Below are 13,390 nucleotides of genomic sequence, written 5' to 3' on the forward strand. Positions count from 1 at the left end.
AAATGGTGCTTATTTTTTAGATCTTGATATTAAACTTCATAGCCGAAAAATTCTCATCGGATTATATAATAAAGGAAGATATTTTAAGTTCATTGCTATTAGTTTAACACATTTCAATTCCAACCTATACTTTAAGATTTTTAATAATATTTAAATTGGTTAAATTATTAGGTTTACATTTATTTGTAATAATGAAACAGATTTTCTTTCAGCTATCGGAATTATATTAGAGAATAATAATTCTTCCTTGAATTACCGTAATTATGATATTTTACTTCAAAATATTTTAAAGACGTTCAAATAAATCGTCCGCTATTGAAGCTCGCATAAATTGGCCTATGCTGCGAAATTCAGGATTTTTTGTTCCTAAAGCATATAGATGGCAGCACCTTTTTAGAAATTTTACTCATTGAATGTTTTTTTTTCCCTTTGAAGGTTTTAAAAAGAGATCAGCACTTGATTTATTTCTAAAGTTTTCTTAATGATTTGTCAATTTATATTTTATTTTGAATTCTATCAGTAACTTTATCTTTATTTATTTTTCTTATACGTGGGCATTTCATTATTAAGTCTTATACCCTGTGTGCTTTTAAATTGTGTTTGTTTATCATTAATTTTTCATTGCTTTTACATTTCAATTTTCTAATTGCTTTTTCTTACTGGTTTATTCATTATGGGGCGTGTCAGTTTTGGTATTACCACTGACGACAGAAAGGATCCTGTGTGCTGGCAAGCAGTATGTCCCCTGATGAAGTGCTGTCCTGCTAACACACAGATCTTAAAATATTCTTCGTATTTCTGACTTTCATCTTTGTCACAATAGCATCGATTCATAATCAAATTTGTGACATTTTCCTTCTGACAATTACTATAAATCAAATGTGATTGTTTGTAATTATCTCAAAATTTTCTGAGACAATTACAATGTATTAATCAAATACACTCTATAACAAAAAAAATCGACGCACCAAAAAGAAATCATCCGATTGCTTTGAAATTTCGTATGCATGAAAGTTTTGAACAGATCAGGCTGGAATGATGCCGACTGGGGACGTATAGTCTTTAGCGACGAATCCCGCTTCCAACTNCGAGTAAAAATACACTCTGTAACAAAAAAATCGACGCACCAAGAAGAAATCATCCGATTGCTTTGAAATTTCGTATGCATGAATGTTTTGAACAGATCAGGCTGGAATGATGCCGACTGGGGACGTATAGTCTTTAGCGACGAATCCCGCTTCCAACTGTGTCCTGACGATCATCGAATACGTGTTTGGAGACTCACAGGGCAGAGGGGGGATCCTGACTTCACTATTGCACACCACACCGGCCCTCAACAAGGCATTATGGTCTGGGGTGCCATTTCCTTTGACAGTCGGACCCCTTTCGTCGACATTAGAGGTACACTTACTGCACAGCGGTACGTCGACGACAGCCTAAGACCTGTTTTGCTACCGTTCCTTTTGCAGCGCCCTGGGCTGATTTTTTAGCAGGACAATGCCAGACCACATATGGCAAGTGTTGCTATGAACTATCTGCAAGCTTGTCAAACTCTTCCTTGGCCTGCCAGATCACCAGATCTCTCTCCCATCGAGCATGTCTGGGATATGATGGGAAGGCGATTGCATCTGGCACGGAATGTTGATGACCTCGTTCGACAATTGGATCGAATTTGGCAGGAAATACCGCAAGAGACCATCCGGGAGCTTTATCGGTCTATGCCACGCCGTGTGGCAGCTTGTATCCAGGCTAGAGGCGGGTCAACACCTTATTGAACTTGTTACTGTAACTCTGCAATAAATTATTCAATTGTTCTGAAATTTTAATCATTTACTATTCTGTACATTGTCTTCCTATCCACCAATTTTCGTTTCAATCGGACAACTCTTTCTTGGTGCGTCTGTTATAGAGTGTTACAGAGTTTTCGTTATAGAGTGTATTTTGTTTTCTATTTAAATTTGAGGTTTACTCTGTATACAAAATATAAATTAATATACTAACATTCTAACAAAATCTAAGTTGAGAATTTTTAAAAAAAGTCTTCGTTGTTGTCGTTTTTGTTACACGGTGTATTTTTAATTATTTATAATTTTTTTTGACCTAACTATTGTAAGATGTGATTATAACATTGCTAAATACACGTGAATTCTGATACTAACTATAATTATTAATATATTAATGTACTTGTTTAATGCATTGTAACATACATACATTACATTTGGCCCGATTGCTATAATAAGTTACAGTTTTTTTGAAACTAAATTTTAAAGGTGTTGTATCCAATAATTTGAATTTTTTAACTAATTTCTAAACTGGATTCAATATATATCTTGTTTCCGAAGCAAATCGATGCAAACAGTAAATTTCTTTGAATCCGTACTTCTACATTTTTTTTAATTCTTAATTCAACATTCCTTTTTGAGATACATTGTTAAAAACGCAATTGCGATTTATATCTTAGTCTCCAGATTACAAAAATATTATCTTCATTAAAAAAACTGGGATATTTTTGTATCGTGGTCTGACACACCAACTACAATCACTAAGGTACCAAATGGATTTTTAACTTGCTTTTTTGAAAAATAAAGGAAACGAAAAAAAAAACCTATAAAGGTTAATGTTTTCATTAGGGTAGCTACGTATTATACCCTTCGAATTGGTTCCTTTCTGTGTAACTTTTTTAAGTTTTTTTGCGGGGGGCTGCTGCCCGGAATTTGCTAAGACTTGGCGATTATTCTGACCCTGATTTAGATACGTAAATCTTTCCTCAAAAACAATAACGTTATTTCTTCGTAAAATTCTGATGATTTCTCTTAAATTTCAACAATTTTTAGCCTGATTAAGAAAATACCACGTGAGCACTCCCTATTATTGATTAACTTTGGTATTCAGATGTACGGCATTAATAACTTCAAAGGAAAAATAATTGGAAATTCTGAAATAAATAATTACTAACCTATACCTAAATAAATCAGACAAAATCACATTTCTAAGATAACGCCATTCTTTCAAACAACGGAGAAATAGTTTTTAAACTTTTTTTTAACTTTTCACTACTGTCCTTGAAAAATGATGATTCATTTATCTAATTAATATATTAAGTAAGAAAAACAAAATACATGTTAGTCACCTACTCAAAAACGTGACTACAGGGACAGCGTACTTAGCGAAATCACGTGTAAAGTCTTCCATTGATCGACATAGTCTAGTCACATCTGCTTGCATGAATTCATAATTAATTGAAATTGTTATTAAAATAATTCTATGCCGGTAAAAATGGATAATACAAATGTTGTTTGTCGAATTTTTCCTGATTAGCATATACGTTGCATCGAATTATCAGAAAAAGTTTGAATGGTATGAAATTTGTTACCGTCTTTTAAGAGGACCTTGAAAAAAACCAGTTCATCCACCAAATCTCTAGATGTTTCTGGTTTCTATTCTGTAGAAAGTCGTTGACGAAATAAATAAACAAGCATACAGGAGGAAAAAGGCCAACAGAAATATTCAAATATGATCTTCCTTTTGAAAACAAGTTTTGTTTTCATCATCAGATAAGCCCTTTCATTTGAGAATTAATGTTTTGAAAGACATAGTTAAGTAATGGATACCTTCTGAAAAACAAGGAGTAGCATTTATTAAAATGCCTTTGGTTGAGAAGGTTTGTTAGGTCTTCAACTCTTACAATTCAACGCGCTTTCAGTTCGAATTGAATGAGCGTTAATTTTGAATTTGAGGATTGACAGTTTGAATAAATTAATAGTTCGTTAACCTTAAACTCAACGCCATCTTAGCTATGAACATGTACGTTTTGTCTTAATAATCAAGGCAGACGAAATACTGCATTTTCACTTTTGTTTCCTAAAACACCAAACTATTAATTTATTGACTGATTTTCGAAAATTATCATATAGTTTTTATTAGAATAATGCTGCTGATTTTATTTAAGTACTTTTCATGCCATTGTAATGCAATTTATGCAAAAAAGAAAAGAAAAAAAAAGATGTAATAAAATTTTCTTATTGGCACACGTAAAAAATACTGTATTTTCACTTTTTTTTTTATAAAATACCACATTATTAATTTATTGGCTAATTTTCAAAAGTCATTATAAACTTTTTATCTGAATAATTCCGTTGTTTTTAATTTTCTGTTGAATTTGTTTATATTTTACGTCATTGTAATGCAATGTATGTAAAAAAAATAATCTTACATAGTTTTGTCACACTTTATGTATATTTCCACATTCTAAGTTCAGAAAATATTTGAAAGTATGCATTATTTTCTTATTCTTATAACATATGAGAATAAGAAATTGATACATACTCTCATGTATCATTTTCTACTTTTTATAATAATGCTTTAAAGAATATTCTCTTTTTCATCAATGAAACATTTATTTACGTTCCAATTGTTGATACATATTTTTATTTGTCTCACACTTTTTTTTTTACAAATTTTCAGTTGTATTGATTTAAAATAATAAACTTGTTGCAAATACATAAAGGAATTTGAGCCACTTCAGGATATAGTTTATTCGGAGAAGTTTTATTTTCTAGACAAACTGCCAAAAAGATAAATATTTTTTTGTTGTATTTTTGATGTATAAGAAACAAAATAATGAAATCTAAACTTTTTTTCTAATTAAGTTAAGGCAGAGCAAACGTCATGACTAAAATATCTGCTACAGTCAAGGAATTGAAATAACATCCTAACACCTAAAGGATATCACCCCACCTAGATATTAACGATTTTTTTTTACAATCCTGACATTAGGATTCTTTTTTTTTCTTCTTATTTTAAAGGAAGAAAAAAGAAACACAATATTACTCTCCGTCTGTGTGATTATATATTAAGAGAAATAATAATTTACACTTCAACAATATAAAAACTTTTTTTTCTGATTAATACAAGAGTTTGTGAATATATATTTGGTTGTTAACTAATAAGAGCAATTACACCAATAGCTGTTATAATTTTTTTCTGTAATTATTTTTATCTCTTGATGTAAACCATCGATTCTATTTTTATTAGAATTAATAATAATAATAATAAATTGAAATTTTTTATAAAATTTATTCTTCTGATTTTAATTTCATTATTATTTTTAAAGCTATTTAATCCCAAATCAAATTATTTTCTCTCTTTGGTATGTTATCATGCTTCCAACTTCGCTTGCGCTACCGTAGTAATGGTGCAAATAGCCTGACGAGCGTGTGGAAAGATGGTTGAGGTTCAATCGTGAGTAAGACCAAAAATTCGGAGTAAATCGTGTATATGAATCAAGATGATCTCTAAATTATTTTTACGTGTTTTAGATTGAATTGAAAGGCAGAGATGACTGGGTTAATGATCAAGTTGTTTGTTCATGAAAAAAATATGAGCATCTAGTCCTGAATTTAAAAAGTGTCATGTGTGAGTGGTCAGGATGCTCGCAAATTACCTAATTCTTTAAAAGATTAGAACTCTACAAGAAAACTGCATTTCGGTGAAATGTTTAGATCTGTTTAAGCACTGCGTCAATATTGTTAGTGGTTCATATTATTAGCTGTAAAAACAGAATTTTTAATTAATTTGTTTGCTAAGATAAGGAATCAAAGTCCTAATAGAACTGAATGCCATTTTGTTAGTGGTTAATATTATTAGTTGTAAAACCAGAATTTTTAATTAATTTGTTTGCTAAGATAAATAATCAAAGTCCTAATGGAACTGAATGCCATTTTGTTAAGCTAAAATAGATCTATCATCTACAAACGAAGACCAAAATAATTTCATCTAGCCTGTTTAGGCTTAAAATAATAAATATTATTCAGAATACTAAGTACTTATGTTCTGTATTTTAAATTCCAAATATAGAACCTTTTTTTTAATCAGAGTTTTGCGATTTTTCGCTTTTGTATAGTATTTTATTATTAAATTTTGCATTTATTATCAAATTACAATTTTATTAAATATTTATAAAAATAAATGACATCCATGAGTTTACTATTGAAACTAAACAGTTTCCATATTTACATATTTTAAATAATATATAAAGAATAGAAAAATATATTTTAAATATTGCAATATTATTTGACTAAGATCTCTTCGAAATTGCGCCCACATAAAGTAAGTGAGAAATCAACTCGATGAGTAAAAATAAGTATTTTTATTTTTGCGCATTACGTTGTTACTTTCTAAGTTACTCATTACTAATTATAGTATTGGCATGAAGATTGGATTAATAACTTTTGTCGAACAAAAGGAAGGGCTTAAAAAGGGTTATGAAAAAAATATTTCAGGATTAAAGATAGTAAAGGATAAAAACAAACGTTGAAAAAATGATGTTAGTACTTATGTTGTTTTGCATTTGTTTTGCTATTGTTACTATGCTAAAGACATTTTAGAACTATAATCATTTCAAATTTTAAGATTTCTTAAAAATTGATGGAAAAATAATATTTTTAGTAATTTTCACACTGTGGCACATTTAACCATGAGGCATATTTAACCATGAACCACTTACTATACAGTAAGATATATTTTAAGACAAAACGTACATTTTTACTTTTATATTTAAGGATGATAATCATAAGAAATTCAACCAAAAATGGTAACAGGGTAATTATTGTAATAAATATCAAAAAATAACAATGTCTGAAATAATAAAGTGTCTTTAGACCTTTCATTTTCACAAATTTAAAATCAGGAGCATTTTTTTTTTGTATAAACTTCAATTTATCTAATTGTATGATTACATACATAGTATAAATCATAAAACACTAATCATGTTAAGTTACCGAATCTGACTTTTTAATACGAATTGTTTTGCTGACTTAATTCACAGTTCTGAATCGACTTTAGAATAGTTTATGATTAGATATCAAGACTTAAAACTTGAGATAATGAACTCAATTATCCATTCAAGCATGAAATTCAACCATTAATTACTTGATTATTCAAGGCGTTAACATCTGACGTGAATTGGAAGCCAAAAAGTCTCTCCAATATGTGTATAAATTAACCTTCAAATCATGGAATAATTGGTTATTTCTTCAATGAAGTGCAACAAGAGGTAAAACAAATTTAGGAAAAAAACTATCTACAAGGAAACGAAATTATGTAATAGGTCATTTCGGGTTTCTGATAAAAAAAATGCTGCATTTTTACATAACAATTAAATAGGTTGTTTAGTTATGGTGAATATTCTTAATTTTCTGTTAGTCCATGACGTATTCGTAACTCTAAATATTAAATTTAAAAAAGAAAAAACTTAAATTTTTAAATCAATCATTTTTTAATCGTAAAATTAGACCCACACACTAACACTGATAAATGTCTGATTACCTTTACGCTTCGTTAAATTCTTTCAAATAATTTATTTCTTTAACAGGAAAGGCAAAGGCAAAAAAAAAAGTAAATTTTTCCCTTTTTCTACTGTCAATCTTTGTTTGGAAGAATGAAACAAAGAAATATCACGTGACACGTGACGATTTCATTTAGATGACCATTTGATGCAACTGCAAGAAAATTTCCTTATGCAAGTCATAAAAAGGCTTGAGGGTTAAACTTTTAAATAAGAAGACCCTTTTAGTTCCCTCAATAGCCTATCAACATGTTGCTCTTTCTTACGGGTTTCGTGTGTATTTTGGGTAAGTTGATAGAATAATTAATTAAACAATTATGTTGTAAATAAGTGGAATAATTATAAGTAAATTAATTAAAATCAAGTTTTTTGATATACAATAGAACAAAAATACATTTTATATAAAATCTAACTTGTCTTTTTAAAAAATAATTATAATCAAAATTACCTGCTTAGCATTTAATAAAAGAAAATTATATTAGCATATATGTTTAGTTTTAAATGTCATTTTTAATTTGCAAAATGTTCCATATTATTTTTATCACTAGTTAAGCTTTGTAATTATTTTTTTATTTAATTAATTCTTATGTGATCAATTAAAAACATTGAACTGTAATAAAACAATAGCATTTTATATGATCTAATGATATGATCTAAAATAATAACAATCTGAATTACTAGCTAAATATTCAATTACAGAAAATTATAAGAGGTAAAATTTAATATTAAATACAAATGGCAATAGAAAAAAGATATTTATCATTTATATTAAAAGATATATTTATTTTTTGCAAATTACTTTGAAATATATTAATTTAAAGTTTAATAAACCAAACTATATTTTGCATGAAATCAAATTCATAATTTTAAAATTAATTATGATCTTAATTATAAGTTAAACATTCAGTGAAGGAAAATTGTAAGAGTTTATACCTGAAATTAAAAATTAATTATAATAAAAATCATTTTTATTCAACTTCATTATTTATTTTTATAGCTTTAATGCAACCTACATATGTATCACTGGTTAGTTTTAAGAAGATTTTTTTTATTAGAAAACGGGTTACGTTTATGAATAAATTTCCAACGCAGCTGATTAAAACATGTTTTTTGCAAATTTGAAGTTCAGTGTAAATCTCAAAACAACAAAGTTACTCATAACTAAATTTGAACCAGCTACGTCTTTCTGCCATCATTTGGAATTCAGAAATCACGTCATATAAAAGTTGAAATTTTAAATCAATTTTTAATTTCTTTGCTGTAATATGTAATATGAATTAGTTACATTATTTTAAAGTTATTGATTCATTAAATTTACAGTAAACATTTATTTGCAGTTAAAATGACTTTAAACATCAAATATATTTAATTAATTTTCTTGGTTTAAAGTTCAAAAGTTTGTAAATTTTTCATATTGTCTCGGATACTATGTATTTTGTTTAAATAATCCAATGAAAGCTACAAAGTTTAAATAAATTTTTACTGTTGATAAAAGTTCAAATGACTTTATAGCTTTCAAGAAAATTATTATAGACTCTTTAAAACGACAAATAAAAAGAAAAAAAAACACAATATTAGATCCCCCAATGTATTCAATGGGAAGTAAATTATTAAAAAAAAAATTAAATACATATTCATCATCAACCATCTGTAACTTTTATTTCTTAATTTTTTTATAGGGGTTACCCTTCAAACTACAGACGCTGCTAGTTGCCATTTGAGAGAAGTAGATCTTTGTTTAGCTACTGTTTTACTATCAGCTACAGAAGGAGTACCTGGAAATGATGATGATCTTGACAGAATTTGCGAGTAAGTCTCTGTCATTAAATTGCATAAGAAAAATACTTTAGTTAAAGATTATTGACCCTTATACTTAAAATAATACCTATTTTAATTGAAACAATGTCTATTTTAGTGCAACGATATTCCCTTGTATTTTACCACGGAATATTCTGCGTATTTAGCAATTATATCAGGTGCAAGTCTCAACTTTATCATTAGTCTACATCTTTGAGAAAATAGTTTGCTAAAAATATTGAAATTTAAATTTTAATGAAACAAAAATGTTATTTTTAGTGTTATAATATGAACCTCAAAAAGTTTTGCAAGATTTAATACAATAATTTTAGTTAATATTTCTTAGCATTGTGAACTAAAATTTTGTTGGTTAAAACGCTAAACTAGTAATTGAGGTAAAGGCTGAATGATATTGTATTTATATAACTTGAAAAATCACATCTCTATGACAACTTAATTGGTATTTTAAAAGTATATGTTGTTTATAGAAAAAAATTCTCTAACGATATTTTTTATTTTATTATATACGATTATTAATTTTTTTCTTAACAAAAATACTATGCTGTTAATATTTTAAATTACTTTAGGATTTAAAGACATCTTTAAATCGTAAAACATACTTTTGAATCTTATAATATTACCCTGAAATTTAAGTTATTCGTCTTGAATTTTATATAACTTGCTATAGGTTTATAACATTGTCAGCTAATTTAATATTACCTTGAAATTTATAATGTTCACTTTAATTGGTTTTGGGCAATCGAAAATTATTTGAACGTTCAAGTCAATTGAGTTCTTTCAGTACATTAAGTCTGCTCTTATCTCAACTAGCAATGTATTTTAGTTTATTTTTTATTATATATTTTTCAATATGCAAAATAATTTTATTAAATTAAATATTAAATAACATCTTATTAACGTCGTCGAAACAGAAAAAAACATAAACATATCCTTTTAATTTATTATTTTTTTCATTTAATAAAACATAAATCTAACACACATTTCAACTTTCCTTTTAAATTAGTTGATGAAAAAATACGAATTTGTTCTGATATAGTAATTTTTTTTTGCAGTTTATTTAAGACAAAATTGTCGACTTGTACTATTTTAACTGAACTTACTGCAAAATTACAGTATAGTACAGAATAATACAGTAACTTAGATGAAATCTAAAATTTAAACTTCCCTTTACTAGGCCAGTTCAGGAGGGTATGGAATGTATGGGTAATTATTCCGCCTCTTGTTTTACACCATTACTCCAAGAAGTCTACGACATGCTAATGGCAGAACCCAAGAAATATCAAAATTCAATTTGCTCAAGAGGAACTGATGAGCGAGCACGTGAGTTTATTTTTCTATTTATACATATTCATACAATTATTTCCAATCTTAATGCACACCATTAATACAGCTATTTCTAAAACTGTTTATACATATGAATACTTACTATATAAAATATATATAAAGAAACTACTTACAAAATGTATTGCCTCAAGGAATGTTTCTCCTTTTCCCTCTTTGTGATAATAAATAAATTCATCAAAATTATTTTTTAAATACACTTGAAATTTATTTATTACAAATTCCATTAAAAAAAATTTTCTATAATTAGAGGAGAGCGAAAAGCCTTAAGACAGTTCAATTTTATGTTATATTTATGCACTGTAAAATTATATTGAATGTAGTCATAGCATGAAAAAAATTTAAATTATGGAAATTAAGCAATTTCAATTTGTAACTGCATTCATAAAAATATACAATGGTTGATGAAAGAAACAATTAAGATATTTTTGCAATAATTGATCAGGAATGGCGAGAAATTAGCCCGTTTAAAATTCAAAAATTTGAGAGAAAAATAAGAAACTGATCTTTTTGGAAAAAAAGTGATGTATAACTATATTGCTCCAAACTTTCAATGCCAATGAATCCTAAATAATTTCTTTAAATGCTTAAATTTTAAACTCAAACGATTAACAAAAGTAATTGGAAATACTAATGACTTACTGTTCTATGCGGTTATTATTTTTGCAATATAATTGCATAAATGGTGCCTCAATGTTTTGTGAACGTTACATAATTCAAACCTTGATTCACGTTCGTCTGAAATTAGCGTCAGATTTTTATGAAAAAGACAAATTAATTTCCATTAATATCACGATATTAAGGTGTGTACTTAGAATTTTTATGAAGTTATTTATTTGCAACGATATATTTAAAAACTCAAGTTTGAATTTCAGATTTAGTGATCTTATTTTGATACTATAATACTGAATTATAAAGGAATAATGAATAGTAAAATAACTGTCTCAATATTTTTAATTTTTTTTCCTTTTCCATTTCAGTATATCTAAAACATGCACCTTGCTTCCAAAAGGCTCTTTCAACCGATAATGTAAAACCACATTTAGAAGATTTAATGGCTGCTCTTGAAGCTGCTGCAGAAGCGAAATTCCAACAAAGAGTCCCCACTATGTGTTGGTATGTATCTTTACAAAATCGTAAAAACTACTTACAAATAATGTAGTTGAAAGAAACTATTCAAAACTATTCAGTCGAAAGAAACTATTGAAAACACTCGAATAAATTGTTATTTTTATGAACATGCAAACAGCTGTTTAAAACTAATTTCTGAAACAAGTAATGAGTATAGCTGGAAGCCACCAAGTTAGTGTTAACAAAAAATTCTGTAAAGTCAATTGATTTTATAATAATTAATTAGTAACGTCTGTTTCTATCTAAAACAATTTACTGTCTAGATAGCATTGCTTTAGTTGTTTTAATATAAATAATATAAAATTCTTACAGTTTGTTGAATTTCCTCTTTTGTACTTAATCAATTTTTTAAGATTAAAAATGGTGTATTAAAAAGCAAAAATGATGAAAAGAAACTTTATTTAGTTTTCAACAACTTATATGTATGTCACAAAAATGTAAATAACAAAAAATTTATAAATAAGTTGCACAATTCTGCTATTTTTTGAAAAAAAAATATTATTCATAGAAGATTCTCAGAAATCAGTGTACAAGATAATAAGTAATTTGATGCTGAAGAAGTAAAGCAATCTAAAATCATTCGAAAGAGTTTGTATTATTTATGAGCAACGTTTTATTTAAATGCATAAATATTTTTACAAAAATTTTCTGTGAAATGTATAAAAGTGCAATTTATAGAGATCAGAGATAATTATGAAAGTTTGTAAAATTTTCCTTTTTGACAGTATGGTCTCCCAGAACATTTTTTTTTCGTTTCAAAAACCAATAAACTTAGATGTTTCAGAAACCTTTATATACAGATGTATTTTAAATGAATAATCTTACGTAGCGCTAGATAAAAATGAAAAGTAGTAAACACCATGTTTTTCATGACAAAATTAATTTTTTGCAAGGTTCATTTTGAACTTGAGAGCCCTACAATAAACTCTCTAACAATACCATCAATGCGGATCTATTTTAAGAAGACGGGATTATTATTGTTACTTTTTTTTTCTTTGCATTTAGGAACAATATCGTACTTAAAACTTGCACAATTAATACTTTAAAAGCCACAGATTGCTTTTCCCAATTACATAAGAACTTGTATATGTTTTTATTTATTAAAAAAGCAAAAATATTTCCTAAATACAGTGCTGATTATTTATTATAGGCATGCAAACTCGATACACTGCTTTTCCCAAACAAGTTGTTTTTATTTGTGATTATGTACTTTATTGTATCGAACTTTATTCTAAACTCTTGCACATTTCTTTAAACTTATCTGAACTAACTATAAATTCGTTTTTTCAGTGGTCTACAACGATTGTACAATAACATGCTTGGTATAGTGAAATCAAACTGTGGAGATGAAGTTCTGAAAGAAGGCGACAAGCTGATTGGCATGTCAGTTTCTAGCTTGTCAGATATATTCTGCAGAGGTTATGAACCCGATTCTCCAAAATGCAATGGTATCCTTCCACCCTCAGGCACACCTTCAAAAGGCGGAGAGTCTAAAGTTCAGATCATCCAGTTTATGAATACAGCCATAGCCAACTGGCAATAAAAACCTTTTTTATAAAAGAGAAACTGTGATTTTTTTTCCAATCTTGAACAAATAAAAAATTGTTTTGTTTTTTCTATATGATTGCGTTATTCTAATTTAATTTACATAGCACCTGGTACACATTCAAAAGACGGAGAGTCTGAAACTCAGATCATCTAGTTTGAAAATATCGCCAACATAGCCAACTGGCAATAAAAACCATTTTTTTAAAA

At 27.6% G+C, this 13,390-nt stretch overlaps 1 protein-coding gene across 1 annotated transcript; it reads left to right on the top strand.

Moving 5' to 3' along the window:
• Positions 1–7,175: 7,175 nt before the first annotated feature.
• Positions 7,176–13,254, top strand: LOC107454125 (uncharacterized). Its single transcript, XM_016071195.3, has 5 exons — positions 7,176–7,631; positions 9,025–9,154; positions 10,338–10,483; positions 11,485–11,620; positions 12,926–13,254. Exons 1-5 carry the CDS (start codon positions 7,595–7,597, stop codon positions 13,176–13,178), a joined length of 702 nt encoding a protein of 233 aa, XP_015926681.1. The 5' UTR covers positions 7,176–7,594; the 3' UTR covers positions 13,179–13,254.
• Positions 13,255–13,390: the final 136 nt, after the last annotated feature.

This window comes from Parasteatoda tepidariorum, chromosome 2, assembly GCF_043381705.1.
Source record: "Parasteatoda tepidariorum isolate YZ-2023 chromosome 2, CAS_Ptep_4.0, whole genome shotgun sequence".
NCBI classification, from domain to species: domain Eukaryota; kingdom Metazoa; phylum Arthropoda; class Arachnida; order Araneae; family Theridiidae; genus Parasteatoda; species Parasteatoda tepidariorum.